General features: G+C 41.9%; 1 protein-coding gene across 1 annotated transcript in view; it reads left to right on the top strand.

The window, feature by feature from the left end:
- The first annotated feature begins 17669 nt into the window (after window positions 1-17669).
- LOC137353441 (protein cornichon homolog 3) overlaps window positions 17670-19806 on the top strand; it is a 235295-nt gene continuing 233158 nt past the window's right edge. Inside the window, exon 1 of the mRNA XM_068019739.1 lies at window positions 17670-17939. Within this exon, the coding sequence (XP_067875840.1) occupies window positions 17859-17939 (81 nt within the window). The 5' untranslated portion in view covers window positions 17670-17858. The remainder of the gene's footprint in view (window positions 17940-19806) is intronic.

The following is a 19806-nucleotide window of genomic DNA, read 5'->3' on the forward strand; positions in this document are numbered from 1 at the left end:
CTTTTTTTTTAGTTTTTAAAAATATAGATTCCAAGATTTAACAAAAAAAAGACTCTTGTAACACCTCTGCCCTCGGCGAAATGAAACACCATTTTTAAATGCGTTTCATTACGATTTATAAAAAATATAAATGAAAATATTTTAAACACATTCCACACTCATGCCCCCATTCACTCTATACTTGTAATTAATAGAGTTTTGCTTTGTACTATCTCTACTCATAAATTCAACAAAGTTAGATTCGCAACAAAGCATCTGCGATAACATTATTTTTTTCCTGAAATGTAGACAATCTTTAAGAGATAGGGCTGCAACAGTAAACTCCATCGGAATATTCTGGTATTCTGAGTTTTAAATTTTTCCACAAAGGTTAATGGGTTATGGTCAGTATATATCAGTGTTTCTCTGTAGTCGTGGTGGAAATATATTTCAAAATGTTTAAGAGCCAATAATAGACCTAACGTTTCTTTTTCCACAGTGGAATATCTTTTTTGGTGGCAATTTAGTTTTTTTGAAAAGTATCCCACTGGTCTTTCAATGCCCAATTCATCGTCTTGTAACAGGACTGCACCAACCCCCAGGTCATTAGCATCAATCGCTACCTTGAAGGGCTTAGTGAAATTTCGAGCAGCCAACACTGGTTCATTAGTCAAAATGGCCTTCAGCTTTTCAAAAGATGCCTGCTACTCCCCTGACGACACTACCTTTGTTTTCTTTTTCTGTAGCAAATCTGTTAGTGGAGCAGCTATAGTGCTGAAATTTGGTACAAACATCCTGTAGAAACCACACATTCCCAAAAACCGCATGATTTCTCACTTAGTCTTAGGGGTATGGAACTCTACCAAGGCTTGTACTTTTGATGTTCTTGGCAACACTTATCCTTGCCCTACTATATGCCCGATGTAGGTCACTCTTGCTTTTGCGAATTCACTTTTTGCCAGGTTTACCACCAAATCAGCTGCTTGTAATTTTTTAAACAGAGTTTCTAGCTGTTTCAAGTGTTCCTTCCAAGTGTTACTGTCTACCAGCACATTATCATGATACACTACACAGTTAGGAACACTGACTACCACTTGATTCATTAGGCTCTGAAAGATTGCCGGGCATTTTTTAGCCTGAATGGCATCACTCGGCACTGGTAAAGACCTGTATGACAAAAGCTGATATTTCTTTAGCTTGGGATGTTAAAGGAACTTGCCAGTATCCCTTTAACAAATCTATCTTTGTAAGAAACATGGCACTGCCCACTCTGTCAATACAGTCTTCCAAACAAGGATATGGGTGGAAGTCTGCCTTTGTTACTGCATTAACTTTTCTGTAGTCTATGCAAAGTCTGGTTGACTCATCAGGTTTAGGCACTAATACAATTGGTGAACTCCAGCTGCTTTGACTAGGTTCAATTAAGTTGTTTTCCAGCATGTGTTGGATTTCTGCTTTTACCTGTGTCTGTTTGTTTGGACTTAAGTGGTAAGTGCTTCATAGGAATGGATTCCCCTACATCCACATCATGTGTGGCTAAGGTTGTACATGCTGGTTTGTCCCTACTGACTCTTTTAAATGCTGTGAGTAACCTTGTTAGGTCTTCTCATTGTTTGGTACCTAAATATGAAAGCATGGTGTCCAATCTTCCTAGCAATTCCGTATTAGCTAACTGGATAGTAGAATATTCAATTTGAGAGTTGTCTAGGCCTCCTTCTGCCTCATCCTCACTATCCCTTTTATTCTTCATGGTCCTTACTACCTGACATACCGACATACCTGTGCTTACTTATCCTCCTCCCGGCGATGATATTGTTTTAACATATTGATATGACAGTCAACTCTTTTTCCGGCGATCTGGGGTGTCAATCAAGTAGTTTACCTTACCAATTCCTTTGACCACTTTATATGGACTACTGAACCGTGCTTTTAATGGTTCACCCTGCAAAGTTAAGAATCCTAACACTTCATCCCCTGGTTGAAATGTTCGGGTTTTAGCATGCTTGTCTGCCCATTTTTTCATAGTGGTTTGGGATACTTTAAGGTGTTCCAGAGCAACTTTGCAAGCTTTCGTGAACCTTTCCCAGAACACGGATACATAGTCTAGCACAGAAAATTCATCCCTCTGTTCTAAAAACCTCTCTTTAATTAGTTTTAGAGGGCCTCTTATTTCATGTCCGTAAACTAATTCAAAAGGACGTATACCTGTTGACTCATTAGGTGAATCTCTAGTGGCAAATTAAAGAAAGTCTAGCCCTTCATCCCTATCATGGGGATATTCACGACAGTATGCTCTAATCATTGTTTTGATGGTACCTTTCTAAACCTCCCTGTGTCTGTGGGTGGTATGCTGAAGGCTTCAACTCTGTTATACCCAAATTACCCATAACTTCCTGAAACATTTTGAACATTAAATTGGAACCTTGATCTGACTGAACTATCTAGTAAAGAATTGGGGTAACTTTTCTACCACTACCTTAGCAGTAATTGCCCTAAAGGGAATGGCCTCTGGGAATCGAGTAGACATATCCATGATAGTGAGTATATATTGGTGTCCTGCTTTTGTTTTCGGTAAGGGTCCTACACAGTCTACCAGCATCCGACTAAATGGTTCCCCAATAACTGGTATGGGAATTCGAGGTGCTTGTTTTATGACAGGTTGCGGTTTTCCCACAATCTGGCACTTATGGCATGTTTTACAAAACTGCACCACATCCTTGTGAAGACCTGGCCAGTAAAAATGTTGACTTATACGTGATTGGGCCTTCCGGATCCCCATATGTCCTGTTATAGGAATTTCATGTGCTAACCTTAATAATTGCTGGTGGTACCACTACCTGTCTAAGAATCATCCATTCTTCATCTCCAGGTCTAAGAGGCATCTCCATTTCCTCATCAGAACCCCATCTTTAATACGATAGCCTTCTGGAACTCCTTTTGCTTCTGCTTCTGTCAGAGCTGATTGTGCCACTTTATTTAACTCTGGATCAGCTTGCAGTGTTCTGGTCAAAGAAGATTTATTAAACATTTCATTTGGATTATCTGAATCCCCAAAGACAGTTTCATATATTGGGCTATCTGTCTGTGGTGCCAATGTTTCCTCCAACAATGGAACTTGTTTAGCCATTGCTCAGGTTACTACACACGAAGGAAAAATTCATGGAACTTTTTCCTGTAACTGTTCTGTCTCTTTAACTTCACTTGGTTTCTCTGTGACTACAGGAGAAACTGATACTTTTGCTCTGGCAAAATCATTCCCGAGGAGTAGGTCAACTCCGTCTACTGGCAAACTATGGACAACTCCTATAGTTAGCGTCCCAGTCATTAGGTCACACTCGAGCTGCACCCGATACAAAGGACGGGTATATACTTCCCGCCAATACCATTCACTAAAACTTTAGCATTCAGTGTGCTCTCTGGTGGAAATGTTATGCCTTTCCCCAGCAAAAGAGTTTGGGTGGCTCCTGTACCCCTAAGTATAACTATAGGTTTACCTGCCTCACTTGAGGGATAAGGAGTTACTTTTCCTATCGACAAGAATTCCCTATAACTTTCAGGTATCTTATCCTCAACGCCTACACTCACTTGGGTTTTTGTGTTTGGTTTTACAGCTGCTGTCAATGTTACAGACTGATCGGCTGTGCTCTCAGTCAGAGCCCTTTTCTCTGCATTAACTTTGTGTATCCCAACAAGTCCCAATTTCCAGCATTCTGAATGAAAGTGTCCCACCTTGTGACAATGATAACACTTCGGCATTTGGACCTCACTTCCACCCTCAGCACTCTCTTTTCTGGGCTGAGGAGGGGATCCTGGGGCATTCCCAGCTGTTTCTTCTTGTCCCTGGCTGTTTGCCTTCCTTTCACTCTCCCATCTTCTATTCTTCTCAGGTTTGTGGGGGTGACGGACAAAGGGTTTGGCTGATACACAAGTTCAAAATTATCAGCAATTTCTGCTGCCTGTCTGGACCTTGAAAGCTTTTGGTTCTCTATACGAGTTCCCACGACTGGATGGAATGAATTTTTAAATTCTTCCAGGAGAATCAGCTCTCCAAGGTTCTCATATGTAGCTTCCATCTTTAATGCCCGAATCCAACAATCAAAATAAATTTGCTTCACCCTTTCAAATTCTACATAAGTTTGCCCGGCCAAGTTCCAAAATTTCTGCCTGTCGCTTCAAGGACTAACTCATATGCAGCGAGAATAGCCTTTTTTGCCATCTCATAATCTGCAGAAGTCTCTTCTTCATGAGCTCTGCCCATCAACCTACTTTGCATAAGCAGCGTCCAGCTTTCCTTTGGCTATTATATTTGTTTGGCTATCTTTTCAAAAGAAATGAAAAATGCCTCTGCGTCCCTTTCCTCAAATGTAGGGAGAGCTTGTATAAATTTAAACAGGGTTCTGCGCTGGACTCAGATTCTTCCTGAACAGAATTTTCCCTGGAGTCAAGACCACCTCTTTGTCTTAGTTCCATTTTTCTTAATTCTAATTCCCTTGCTTCTTTTTTACTTTCTCTTTGAAATTCAAGCCTAAGTCTTTCCAATGCCATCACTGTTACTTTTTTGTTTTCCTCAGCAAGTTTTCTTATTGCTATTTCATTTTCTGTTTCCTATTCAACTTTTTTCAGTTGTAACTGAAATTTAGCTAATGCAACTGCACTACCCTCTGATTTATTGTCGTTGCGTTGGCGTTGACATTAGCCTATTACGCAAGAAACCTGTTTCTTTTCTTTTTCTTTTTCAATTATTATTACCCCACTTACAATTAAATGTTATCGGCGTTGGGTTTAATCCTGGACGAGCCCCCAGTTAATATCTTATGACCGAGGTGGGAGGAGTGCACTGTTAAATTTTCCCACTTACCAAAACAGCCAATTAGATACTTTATTTTTCCCCAGAATAAAGCACACCAACCAGAATAAACAACAAAATTATCCATTTATTATAAAACCAAGTCTTAACCAATAATGAAGTAAATGTATACGCGAATTGAAATATTAAAGCCCTATATTATTATCCTAGCCCTCACGTACACACACATACCTCCAAAAATCAGTTAACTGGGAAAAAAGGGATTTTTGTTTACAGCTGTTTCAAAGGAATAAAAGGAATAAAAAAACAGACTGCAATGATCTGGAAGGAAGTCCTTTGGTTTGGCGAGGTGTCCCAAAGTCAAATAGTTGGATGCCACTCGGAGTCTTTCCGGGCGAGGTTGATGAACAGTCTGTTTTGGGTCGGCGTTCAAAGAAATTCAACTGCAGAAGCTTCACATTGGTCTTCCATCAGGTGTGCAACAACAGAGGTTTTAGTTCTCACACATTTGATGCAAAGTCCTTTATAAAGATGCAAGGTTTCTGCAACCATTCAGGGTTTCTTCAAAAATGCAGGAGGCAACAGTAAAATGTCATACAAGCTTTTGCTTTTCCAGAGCAGGGATTCTTTAAAGAGAGATAATACTTGTCTGGTTTTCCTTCTGATCTTCTGGCAGATCCATATGCAGATTCCAACTGCCTGTTTTTGTCCAAAAACCAGCAACTTTTATCAGTTCAAAGTGAAGCTACTTTTCTGAGCAAGTCTCATACTAAGTCATAAATTCTCTCTTGTCACAACAAAGAGTAGTTCTTCGGTTAACCGCCCCCCCCCTCTCCCCCCCTGTGGTTTCCTTGAAATTGCCCAGTTTCCAGTATTTGTTGACCGGTCAAAACAGGAACCTTTTATTGACCTTGTTTTTTTTTAAGCATCCATAAAGTTCAGCTATCTCCACATGTTTCAATGTCCATGAAATCTTTTTTTTTTAGTTTTGAAAAATATGTTTTCCAAGTTTTCACAAAAAATATGGACTTGTAACAGTTGTCACTATGATAGATATAGTTGGTGTTTATGCTGTCACTAGATATGGTTGGTCTTTGGCTTATCCCAATGGTTGATGTAGCTGGTGTTTGAGCTGACACTATAGCAAATATATTTGGTGTTTGTGCTGTCACTCTTGTAGATATAGGAATATAGGAACATAGAAATAGGAGTAGGCCATTCAGTCCATTGAGCCTGTTGCACTATTCAATATGATCATGGCTGATCATCCACTTCAATGCCATTTTCCCACATGATCCTTGTATCCCCTATGTCATTTGTATTTAGAAATCTGCCAATCTGTGCTTTAAACATGTTCAATGACTGAGCTTCCACAGCCCTCTGAGGTAGAGAATTCCAAAGATTCACAACCCTTTGAGTAAAGAAATTTCTCCTCATCTCGGTCCTAAGTGGCTTCCCCCTTATTTTGAAATTGTGTCCCCTGGTTCTAGACTCCCCAACCAGGGGAAACATCTTAGCTGCATCTACCCTGTCTATCCCTTTAAATATTTTCTAGGTTTCAATGAGATCACCTCTCATTCTTCGAAACTCTAGAGAATACAGGCCCAGTTTCCCCAATCTCTTTTCATAGGACAGTCCCGCCATCCTGGGAACAAGTCTTGTGAACCTTTGTTGCACTCCCTCTATGGCAATGATATCCTTCCTAAGGTAAAGGGACCAAAACTGCACCCAGTACTCCAGGTGCGGTCTAACCAAAGTTCTATACAATTGAAGCAAGACTTCACTACTCCTGGACTCAAATCCTCTTGCAATAAAGGCTAACATACCATTAGCCTTCTTAAGTGCTTGCTGCACCTGCATGTTAGCTTTCAATGACTTATTGATAAGGACAACCAGGTCCCTTGTACATCTACACTTTCTAATTTCTTACCATTTGAGAAATACTCTGCACATCTCTTCCTCCTACCAAAGTGGATAACCTCACATTTTTCAACATTAGATTCCATCTGCCACGTTCTTGCCCACCCACTAAGTCTGTCCAAATCCCGCTTTGCATCTTCCTCACAACACACGTTCCCACCTAGTTTTGTGTCATCCATGAACTTGGAAATGCTACATTTGGTCCCCACATCCAAATCATTGATATATATTGTGAATAGCTGGCGCCCAAGCATTGATCCCTGTGATACCCGACTAGCCACAGCCTGCCAATGTGAGAATGACCCGTTTATTCCTACTGTCTGTTTTCTGCCTGTTAACCAATCCTTAATCCATGCCAGTTTATTACCTCTTATCCCATGTGCTTGAATTTTGCTAACCAACCTCCTGTGGGGGACTTTATCAAAGGCCTTTTGAAAATCCAAGTATATCACAACCACCGACCCCATTATCAATTCTGTTAGTAACATAGTCAAAAACTCCAACATGTTTGTCAAACGTGATTTCCCATTCATAAATCCATGTTGACTGTGCCCAATCAGATCATTATTATCCAAGTGCCCATTTATCACATCCTTTAGAATAGATCCTAGCATTTTCCCAATGACTGATGGAAGGCGAACAGGTCTGTAATTCCCTGTTTTCTCTCTCCCTCCCTTCTTAAATAGTAGGGTGACATTTTCTACCTTCCAAATTGCAGGAACTGCTCCAGAATCTATAGAATTTTGGAAGATGATCACCAATGCATCCACTATCTCCATAGATACCTCTTTCAGCACTCTGGGATGTAGAATATCAGGTCCTGGGGACTTATTAACCTTCAGCCCCATTAATTTCTCCAATACAGCCTTCTTACTAATACTAATTTCCTTCAATTCCTCATTCCCCTTAATCCCTTGGATCTCTAATTCTGGGAGATTTCAAAGAACAAAGAACAGTACAGCACAGGAACAGGCCATTCGGCCCTCCAAGCCTGCACCGATCTTGATGTCTGCCTAAACTAACACCTTCTGCACTTCCGGGGCCCATATCCCTCGATTCCCTTCCTATACATATATTTGTCAAGATGTCTCTTAAACGTCGCTATCGTATCTGCTTCCACCACCTCCCCTGGCAGCAAGTTCCAGGCACTCACCACCCTCTGTGTAAAAAACTTGCCTCGCACATCCCCTCTAAGCTTTGCCCCTCGCACCTTAAACCTATGCCCCCTAGTAACTGACTCTTCCACCCTGGGAAAAAGCTTCTGACTATCCACTCTGTCCATGCCGCTCATAACTTTGTAAACCTCTATCATGTTGCCCCTCCACTTCCGTCGTTCCAGTGAAAACAATCCGAGTTTTTCCAACCTCTCCTCATAGCTAATGTTCTCCAGACCAGGCAACATCCTGGTAAACCTCCTCTGTACCCTCTCCAAAACCTCCACATCCTTCTGGTAGTGTGGCGACCAGAATTGCACGCAATATTCTAAGTGTGGCCTAACTAAGGTTCTGTACAGCTGCAATTGCCAATTTTTATATTCTATGCCCCGACCGATGAAGGCAAGCATGCCGTATGCCTTCTTGACTACCTTATCCACCTGCGTTGCCACTTTCAGTGACCTGTGGACCTGTACGCCCAGATCTCTCTGCCTGTCAATACTCCTAAGGGTTCTGCCATTTACTGTATACCTCCCACCTGCGTTAGACCTTCCAAAATGCATTACCTCACATTTGTCCGGATTAAACTCCATCTGCCATTTCTCTGCCCAAGTCTCCAACCGATCTATATCCTGCTGTATCCTCTGACAATCCTCATCATTATCCGCAACTCCACCAACCTTTGTGTCGTCCGCAAACTTACTAATCAGACCAGCTACATTTTCCTCCAAATCATTTATATATACTACAAAGAGCAAAGGTCTCAGCACTGATCCCTGCGGAAAATCACTAGTCACATCCCTCCATTCAGAAAAACACCCATCCACTGATCCCCTCTGTCTTCTATGACAGAGCCAGTTCTGTATCCATCTTGCCAGCTCACCTCTGATCCCGTGTGACTTCACCTTTTGTACCAGTCTGCCATGAGGGACCTTGTCAAAGGCTTTACTGAAGTCCATATAGATAACATCCACTGCCCTTCCTTCATCAATCATCTTCGTCACTTCCTCAAAAAACTCAATCAAATTAGTAAGACACGACCTCCCCTTCACAAAACCATGCTGTCTCTCGCTAATAAGTTCATTTGTTTCCAAATGGGAGTAAATCCAGTCCCGAATAATCCTCTCTGATAGTTTCCCTACCACTGACGTAAGGCTCACCGGCCTATCATTTCCTGGATTATCCTTGCCACCCTTCTTAAACAATGGAACAACATTGGCTATTCTCCAGTCCTCTGGGACCTCACCTGTAGCCAATAAGGAGGCAAAGATATCTGTCAAAGCCCCAGCAATTTCCTCCCTTGCCTCCCTCAGTATTCTAGGGTAGATCCCATCTTGTATCTTCCTCAGTGAAGACAGACACAAAGTAATCATTTAGCTTCTCTGCCATTTCTCTATTTTCCATTATAAATTCTCCTGACTCTGCCTGTAATGGACCCACATTTGTCTTAGCCAAACATTTCCTTTTTATGTGCCTATAGAAGCTTTTACAGTCTGTTTTTATATTTTTTGCTAGCTAACGTTCATATTCTATTCTCCCTTTATCAGCTTATTGGTCCTCCTTTGCTGTATTCTAAAATCCTCCCAATCCTCAAGTTTACTACTATTTCTGGCAACTTTATAGGCCTTTTCTTTTAATCTTATACAATCTTTAACTTTCTTTGTTATCCACGGTTGACTGCCTTTACTTTTGGGGTTTTTGTGCCTAGGAAGAATGTATAGTTGCTGTAAACTATGTAATATTCCTTTAAAGACTATCCATTGCTGATGCACTATCATACCTTTTAATGTATTTTCTCAATCCACCTCAGCCAATTTGCCCCTCATACTTTCATAATTTCCTTTGTTCAAATTTAACACTTTAGCTTCAGATTGAACTACCTCACTGTCAAACATAATGTAAAATTCTATTATATTATGATCACTCATCCCTAAAGGTTCTTTTACAACAAGATTATTAATCAGCTCTTTCCCATTACATAATATTAGAGCTAAAATAGCCTGTTCTCCAAATGGTTTCTCAACATGCTGCTCTAGAAAACAATCCAGAAACTCGTACTCCACAGCATTAGTGCTCATTAGGTTTACTCAGTCTATATGCAGATTGAAGTCACCCATGATTACTGTATTACCCATGCTACATGCTTCTCTAATCTCCTGATTAATGTCATGCCCCACACCACTACTACTGTTTGGTGGCCTATAAATAACTCCTACCAATGTTTGCTGCCCCTTTCTGTTTCTTAGCTCCACCCAAACAGATTCCACATTTTGTTCTTCTGATCTGAGATCCTCCCTTACTAATGTACTGATCCCATCCCTTATTATCAGCGCAACACCACCTACTTTTCCTTTTTGCCTGTATTTCCTAAATGTTAAATATCCTTGAATATTCAGTTCCCAGTCTTGGTCACCCTGCAGCCACGTTTCTGTTATGGCAATTAGATCACACCCATTTACCTCTATTTTAGCCTTTAAGTCATCTAAATTGTTGCGAATGCTGGGTGCATTCAGGTAGAGTGCCCTTAACCTTGTCTTCTTGACATTCTGCATTCTAAGCCTAGTTGATACTCACCTTTGTCTAACCAGCCTTCCAATGTCACTTGCTACTTTTCTACCTCCTGTTACCAGCTTTGCTTCATTCCAATTTGAGCTACCCCTCAGGTTCCCATCCCCCTGACAAGCTAGTTTAAACCTTCCCCAACAGCACTAGCAAATCTCCCTGTGAGGATATTAGTTCTGGTCCTGTTAAGGTGAAGCCTGTCCATCTTGTACAGGTCCCACCTACCCCAGAACTGGTTCCAATGCCTCAGAAATCTAATGCCCTCCCTCCTTCACCAATTCTCCAGCCACGTGTTCAATCGCTTAATCCTCCTATTCCTATGCTCACTAGCACGTGGCACTGGGAGTAATCCTGAGATTACTGCTCTTGAGGTCCTGCTTTTTAATTTCCTTCCTAATTCCCTAAAATCTGCTTTCCGGACCTCATCCTTCTTCCTACCTATGACATTGGTACCAATGTGGACCACGACATCTGGCTGCTCACCCTCCCCTAGAATGATGTCCTGCAGCTGCTCCATGACATCCTTGACCCTGGCACCAGGGAGGCAACACACCATCCTGGAGTCACGTTTACTGCCGCAGAAACACCTGTCTGATCCCCTGACTATCAAATCCCCTATCACTATTGCTCTTCCACTCTTCTTCTTCCCCTCCTGTGCAGCTGAGCCACCAGGGGTGCCATGGACATTGCTCTGGCTGCACTCCCCCGAGGAACCATTGCTCTCACCAGTATCCAAGATGGAAAACTGATTAGCAAGCAAGATAGACTCAGGGAATTTCTGCACTGCCTGCCTGGCTCTCTTAGACTGCCTGGCGGTCACTCATTCCCTCTCTGCCTGCATGCTCCTAACCTGCGGTGTGATCACCTCCGTAAACGTGCTATCCACGTAGTCCTCTGCCTCCTGGATACACAACAGTGACTCCAGCCGCCGCTCGCATTCCAAACCCCGAGCTCAAGCTTCTGCAGCTGGTGACATTTCCTGCAGATGTGTTCGTCTAGGAAAAGTGGTGCATTCATGACTTCCCACATACCGCAGGATGTACATTCTACTTGGCCGAGCTGACCTGCCATAACGTAAGTTTAAAAACTTTTTTATTACATTGAGAAGTAAAGTAACTTACCAGTTACACACCAATCAAATTAATGTCCATGTGGCGAAATTAATTTTCCTCATTCTTGGCAGGTGGGGGGCTTGCCTGACAGTTGATATAGTTGGTGTTTGAGCTGTTACAATGCTAGATTTAGATGACGTTTGAGCTGTCACTAAGGAAGATTTAGTTGATGTCTGCATTGTCACTACGGTAGATTTAGTTAGTGTTTGAGCTACCACTATGGTAGATATAGTTGGGGTTTGAGCTGTCACTACGGTAGATATAGTTGCTATCTGAGCTGTCACTACGGTAGATATAGTTGCTATCTGAGCTGTCACTACGGTAGATATAGTTGCTATCTGAGCTGTCACTACGGTAGATATAGTTGCTATCTGAGCTGTCACTACGGTAGATATAGTTGCTATCTGAGCTGTCACTATGGTAGATATAGTTGCTATTTGAGCTGTCACTACAGTAGATATATTTGGGGTTTGAGCTGTCATTATGGTAGATATAGTTGCTCTCTGAGCTGTCACTACGGTAGATATAGTTGCTGTTTGAGCTGTCACTACGGTAGATATAGTTGGGGTTTGAGCTGTCACTACGGTAGATATATTTGGGGTTTGAGCTGTCACTACGGTAGATTTAGTTTCTCTTTGAGCTGTCTCTACGGTAGATATATTTGGGGTTTGAGCTGTCACTACGGTAGATTTAGTTTCTCCTTGAGCTGTCACTACGGTAGATATAGTTGGGGTTTGTGCTGTCACTATGGTAGATATAGTTGCTGTTTGAGCTGTCACTACGGTAGATATAGTTGCTGTTTGAGCAGTCACTATGGTAGATATAGTTGGGGATTGAATTGTCACTATGGTAGATATAGTTGGGGGTTGATCTGTCACTACGGTAGATATAGTTGCTGTTTGATCTGTCACTACGGTAGATATAGTTGCTGTTTGATCTGTCACTACGGTAGATATAGTTGCTGTTTGATCTGTCACTACGGTAGATATAGTTGCTGTTTGATCTGTCACTACGATAGATATAGTTGCTGTTTGATCTGTCACTACGGTAGATATAGTTGCTGTTTGATCTGTCACTACGGTAGATATAGTTGTTGTTTGATCTGTCACTACGGTAGATATAGTTGCTGTTTGATCTGTCACTACGATAGATATAGTTGCTGTTTGATCTGTCACTACGGTAGATATAGTTGCTGTTTGATCTGTCACTACGGTAGATATAGTTGCTGTTTGATCTGTCACTACGGTCGATATAGTTGCTGTTTGATCTGTCACTACGGTAGATATAGTTTCTGTTTGATCTGTCACTACGGTAGATATAGTTGCTGTTTGATCTGTGACTACGGTAGATATAGTTGCTGTTTGAACTGTCACTACGGTAGATATAGTTGCTGTTTGATCTGTCACTACGGTAGATATAGTTGCTGTTTGATCTGTCACTACGGTAGATATAGTTGCTGTTTGAACTGTCTCTACGGTAGATATAGTTGCTGTTTGATCTGTCACTACGGTAGATATAGTTGCTGTTTGATCTGTCACTGCGGTAGATATAGTTGCTGTTTGATCTGTCACTACGGTAGATATAGTTGCTGTTTGATCTGTCACTACGGTACATATAGTTGCTGTTTGATCTGTCACTACGGTAGATATAGTTGCTGTTTGATCTGTCACTATGGTAGATATAGTTGCTGTTTGATCTGTCACTATGGTAGACATAGTTGCTGTTTGATCTGTCACTACGGTAGATATAGTTGCTGTTTGATCTGTCACTACGGTAGATATAGTTGCTGTTTGATCTGTCACTATGGTAGATATAGTTGCTGTTTGATCTGTCACTACGGTAGATATAGTTGCTGTTTGATCTGTCACTACGGTAGATATAGTTGCTGTTTGAACTGTCACTGCGGTAGATATAGTTGCTGTTTGATCTGTCACTACGGTAGATATAGTTGCTGTTTGATCTGTCACTACGGTAGATATAGTTGCTGTTTGAACTGTCACTATGGTAGATATAGTTGCTATTTGATCTGTCACTACGGTAGATATAGTTGCTGTTTGAACTGTCACTACGGTAGATATAGTTGCTGTTTGATCTGTCACTGTGGTAGATATAGTTGCTGTTTGATCTGTCACTACGGTAGATATAGTTGCTGTTTGAACTGTCACTACGGTAGATATAGTTGCTGTTTGATCTGTCACTGTGGTAGATATAGTTGCTGTTTGATCTGTCACTACGGTAGATATAGTTGCTGTTTGAACTGTCACTACGGTAGATATAGTTGCTGTTTGATCTGTCACTACGGTAGATATAGTTGCTGTTTGAGCTGTCACTACGGTAGATATAGTTGGGGTTTCAGCTGTCACTACGGTAGATATATTTGGGGTTTGAGCTGTCACTACGGTAGATTTAGTTTCTCTTTGAGCTGTCTCTACGGTAGATATATTTGGGGTTTGAGCTGTCACTACGGTAGATTTAGTTTCTCCTTGAGCTGTCACTACGGTAGATATAGTTGGGGTTTGTGCTGTCACTATGGTAGATATAGTTGCTGTTTGAGCTGTCACTACGGTAGATATAGTTGCTGTTTGAGCTGTCACTATGGTAGATATAGTTGGGGATTGAATTGTCACTATGGTAGATATAGTTGGGGGTTGATCTGTCACTACGGTAGATATAGTTGCTGTTTGATCTGTCACTACGGTAGATATAGTTGCTGTTTGATCTGTCACTACGGTAGATATAGTTGCTGTTTGATCTGTCACTACGGTAGATATAGTTGCTGTTTGATCTGTCACTACGATAGATATAGTTGCTGTTTGATCTGTCACTACGGTAGATATAGTTGCTGTTTGATCTGTCACTACGGTAGATATAGTTGCTGTTTGATCTGTCACTACGATAGATATAGTTGCTGTTTGATCTGTCACTACGGTAGATATAGTTGCTGTTTGATCTGTCACTACGATAGATATAGTTGCTGTTTGATCTGTCACTACGGTAGATATAGTTGCTGTTTGATCTGTCACTACGGTAGATATAGTTGCTGTTTGATCTGTCACTACGGTAGATATAGTTGCTGTTTGATCTGTCACTACGGTCGATATAGTTGCTGTTTGATCTGTCACTACGGTAGATATAGCTGCTGTTTGATCTGTCACTACGGTAGATATAGTTGCTGTTTGAACTGTCACTACGGTAGATATAGTTGCTGTTTGATCTGTCACTACGGTAGATATAGTTGCTGTTTGATCTGTCACTGCGGTAGATGTAGTTGCTGTTTGATCTGTCACTGCGGTAGATGTAGTTGCTGTTTGATCTGTCACTGCGGTAGATGTAGTTGCTGTTTGATCTGTCACTGCGGTAGATGTAGTTGCTGTTTGATCTGTCACTGCGGTAGATGTAGTTGCTGTTTGATCTGTCACTGCGGTAGATATAGTTGCTGTTTGATCTGTCACTGCGGTAGATATAGTTGCTGTTTGATCTGTCACTGCGGTAGATATAGTTGCTGTTTGATCTGTCACTGCGGTAGATATAGTTGCTGTTTGATCTGTCACTGCGGTAGATATAGTTGCTGTTTGATCTGTCACTGCGGTAGATATAGTTGCTGTTTGATCTGTCACTGCGGTAGATATAGTTGCTGTTTGATCTGTCACTGCGGTAGATATAGTTGCTGTTTGATCTGTCACTGCGGTAGATATAGTTGCTGTTTGATCTGTCACTGCGGTAGATATAGTTGCTGTTTGATCTGTCACTACGGTAGATATAGCTGCTGTTTGATCTGTCACTACGGTAGATATAGCTGCTGTTTGATCTGTCACTACGGTAGATATAGCTGCTGTTTGATCTGTCACTGCGGTAGATATAGCTGCTGTTTGATCTGTCACTGCGGTAGATATAGCTGCTGTTTGATCTGTCACTGCGGTAGATTTAGTTGCTGTTTGATCTGTCACTGCGGTAGATATAGTTGCTGTTTGATCTGTCACTGCGGTAGATATAGTTGCTGTTTGATCTGTCACTGCGGTAGATATAGTTGCTGTTTGATCTGTCACTGCGGTAGATATAGTTGCTGTTTGATCTGTCACTGCGGTAGATATAGTTGCTGTTTGATCTGTCACTGCGGTAGATATAGTTTCTGTTTGATCTGTCACTGCGGTAGATATAGTTGCTGTTTGATCTGTCACTACGGTAGATATAGTTGCTGTTTGATCTGTCACTACGGTAGATATAGTTGCTGTTTGATCTGTCACTACGGTAGAAATAGTTGCTGTTTGATCTGTCACTACGGTAGATATAGCTGCTGTTTGATCTGTCACTACGGTAGATATAGTTTCTGTTTGATCTGTCACTACGGTAGATATAGTTTCTGTTTGATCTGTCACTACGGTAGATATAGTTGCTGTTTGATCTGTCACTACGGTAGATATAGTTGCTGTTTGATCTGTCACTACGGTAGATATAGTTGCTGTTTGATCTGTCACTACGGTAGATATAGTTTCTGTTTGATCTGTCACTACGGTAGATATAGTTGCTGTTTGATCTGTCACTACGGTAGATATAGTTGCTGTTTGATCTGTCACTACGGTAGATATAGTTGCTGTTTGATCTGTCACTACGGTAGATATAGTTGCTGTTTGATCTGTCACTACGGTAGATATAGTTGCTGTTTGATCTGTCACTACGGTAGATATAGTTTCTGTTTGATCTGTCACTACGGTAGATATAGTTGCTGTTTGATCTGTCACTACGGTAGATATAGTTGCTGTTTGATCTGTCACTACGGTAGATATAGTTGCTGTTTGAACTGTCACTACGGTAGATATAGTTGCTGTTTGATCTGTCACTACGGTAGATATAGTTGCTGTTTGATCTGTCACTACGGTAGATATAGTTGCTGTTTGAACTGTCACTACGGTAGATATAGTTGCTGTTTGATCTGTCACTACGGTAGATATAGTTTCTGTTTGATCTGTCACTACGGTAGATATAGTTGCTGTTTGATCTGTCACTACGGTAGATATAGTTTCTGTTTGATCTGTCACTACGGTAGATATAGTTTCTGTTTGATCTGTCACTACGGTAGATATAGTTGCTGTTTGATCTGTCACTACGATAGATATAGTTTCTGTTTGATCTGTCACTACGGTAGATATAGTTTCTGTTTGATCTGTCACTACGGTAGATATAGTTGCTGTTTGATCTGTCACTACGGTAGATATAGTTGCTGTTTGATCTGTCACTACGGTAGATATAGTTGCTGTTTGATCTGTCACTACGATAGATATAGTTTCTGTTTGATCTGTCACTACGGTAGATATAGTTTCTGTTTGATCTGTCACTACGGTAGATATAGTTTCTGTTTGATCTGTCACTACGGTAGATATAGTTGCTGTTTGATCTGTCACTACGGTAGATATAGTTTCTGTTTGATCTGTCACTACGGTAGATATAGTTTCTGTTTGATCTGTCACTACGGTAGATATAGTTTCTGTTTGATCTGTCACTACGGTAGATATAGTTGCTGTTTGATCTGTCACTACGGTAGATATAGTTGCTGTTTGAACTGTCACTACGGTAGATATAGTTGCTGTTTGATCTGTCACTACGGTAGATATAGTTGCTGTTTGATCTGTCACTACGGTTGATATAGTTTCTGTTTGATCTGTCATTATGGTTTCAGGCGTGTCCTATTGTGTGGTAGATTTGCATGTGCTGATCACTGGTTTTTTTCTCTCCATGGTTGCAATCCCCCGTTGTTTTGCTGTTGAATGCTGGAGACTGTGTCTGTTTTCCCGTTTGCTTGTAGCCAATGAGTTGAGAATTGTTGAGAGAGGCGGGGAGCTGCTGTTTGGTAGGGAGGAGCAGCTCGGGATGGCAATGGAGCTGACTGCAATCACTCAGTCTCTCTCCCTGGCTCTGTTCTCCTGAATCGAATTGGAATTGGATCTCCCAGTTTCGGGTTTTAATTATTTGTCTGACCTGGAACAATCCGGATTGACAAACTCCCAAATTATTGCTGCGAAAGGGATTTTTGCTGCTTTCGGACTGTGAAGAGATGAAGTGTGGAAGTGAGGGGTGTTAAAATGAATGTTATTGAAACTATGTGAAAGAGACAGGATTAGAGGGCGACAGGGATTGTGGAGATACTGAAGGAATTAGCACAAAGTTCCGAGTGGAAATGTTTGGGCGCCGAAACTGAGATTGCCTCTGATTCCTTGGGAGTCTTTGAGCTGAGATTATTTCCACGCTTGGATTTACGGGTGGATTGGGACTCGGATCCGATGGGAATTGCGGAAATTTGGGAGCAAGCCGCCAGTACTGAGAAAAATTATGGCGTTTACATTCGCTGCCTTCTGTTACATGCTTTCTCTGGTGCTCTGCTCTTCTCTCATCTTCTTCGCTGTATGGAACGTAAGTAAGAGAAGAAATCAAGTGACCGCGACTGAGAGAGAGAACTGGAAGAGAGGAAGAGACTGGGCGAGGGGGTGAGAAAGAGAGAGACGGAGTGACAGAGAAAGAAAGAAACTGGGAGAGAGACACCGGGGAGAGAGAAAGACTGGGGATGAGAGAGAGAGAGAGAGAGAGACTGAGAGACAGAAACTGGGAGAAAGACACAGAGAGAGGGATGGAGTGACAGAGACTGAGGATAGATAGAGTCAGTGGGATGGGAGACAGAGAAAGAGAGAGAAAGTTGGAGTGAGAGAGACTGAGGGAGGGAGAGGCAGAGAGAGGGAGTTGGAGAAAGAGACTCGGGAGAGAGAGACTGGGTGATAGAGACAGGGAGAGAGAGATGGGGAGAAAGACAGAAGGAGAGAGAGCGACAGGGAGAGAGAGAGAGAGGGAGAATGGGGACATGGGGGAGAAAGAAAGACAGACCAAGGAGAGATAGACTGGAGAGAAAGTGAGATAGACTGGAGGGGGGAGAAGGATTGGAGGGACCAGAGAGAAACCAAAGAGAGAGACCAGGGAACGAGACCAAGGGTAGAGAGAAAGAGACTATGGGGGAAGAGAGTGAGAATGGTTAGAGTCTAGAGGAACAGACAGTAGAGAGAAACTAGGAGAGATGAGAGAGAGAGACTGGACAAAGAGAGAGAGAAAGAGATTGGTGAGAGAGAGGAGGAGGCTGGAGGAAAGAGATTGCATAGAGATAAAGATTGGAGGATAGATAATTACTGGAGGGGAGAGGGAGACAGAGATAAAAGGCTGGAAATAGAGAGTCCCTGGGAGAAGAAAAGAGACAGAATGGGGATAGAGGTAGAAAGAGAGATTAAAGGGAGGGAGGCTGATTGAGGTCGAGGAAGACCAGGGACAGGAAGGGCGAGAGAGAGATTGGGAGAAAAAAGACTTGAATTTACATCGTGCCTTTCATGACCAGCAGACGTCACAAAGTGCTTTACGGCCAATGTAGTACTTTTGAAGTGTGGTCACTGTTGAAATGTAGGGAAGGAGATTGGGTGACAAAAAGTATGGAAAACAGAAAAGAAACAAGTGGAATGGGAATTTTTGGAGAATTGGAGGGACGGAAGAGATTCTGAGGGGAAATTAATACTGAGCCTGGGATGATGGGAAGAATGAAGCCAATCAAGTGAAGAGGAAGAAACGAGGGAGAGAGTCTGAAAAAAACTGAGAGAAACAAGAGAAAACTAAATGCCAAATGAAAGAGAAACAGTTTGAGACAAGAGAAAGGAAAGACAAGGAAAAGGAAGGGAAGAAGGAGAAAAGGGGAAAAAGAAAGATTATATAGGTGAGTAATGTTGATGTGTGTTATGTACTGGGAAGGTGAAGTAGTGGGAATAGTCTTGTTAATAAACCCTGTCCAAGCAGAGTGACTCTGTGAGGAATCAGCACCGGTTTGTTGTGTTAATAAACCCTGTCCAAGCAGAGTGACTCTGTGAGGAATCAGCACCGGTTTGTTGTGTTAATAAACCCTGTCCAAGCAGAGTGACTCTGTGAGGAATCAGCACCGGTTTGTTGTGTTAATAAACCCTGTCCAAGCAGAGTGCCTCTGTGAGGAATCAGCACCGGTTTGTTGTGTTAATAAACCCTGTCCAAGCAGAGTGACTCTGTGAGGAATCAGCACCGGTTTGTTGTGTTAATAAACCCTGTCCAAGCAGAGTGACTGTGAGGAATCAGCACCGGTTTGTTGTGTTAATAAACCCTGTCCAAGCAGAGTGACTGTGAGGAATCAGCACCGGTTTGTTGTGTTAATAAACCCTGTCCAAGCAGAGTGACTCTGTGAGGAATCAGCACCGGTTTGTTGTGTTAATAAACCCTGTCC

The sequence above is a fragment of the Heterodontus francisci genome, chromosome 3, assembly GCF_036365525.1.
Source record: "Heterodontus francisci isolate sHetFra1 chromosome 3, sHetFra1.hap1, whole genome shotgun sequence".
In the NCBI taxonomy this organism is placed as follows: domain Eukaryota; kingdom Metazoa; phylum Chordata; class Chondrichthyes; order Heterodontiformes; family Heterodontidae; genus Heterodontus; species Heterodontus francisci.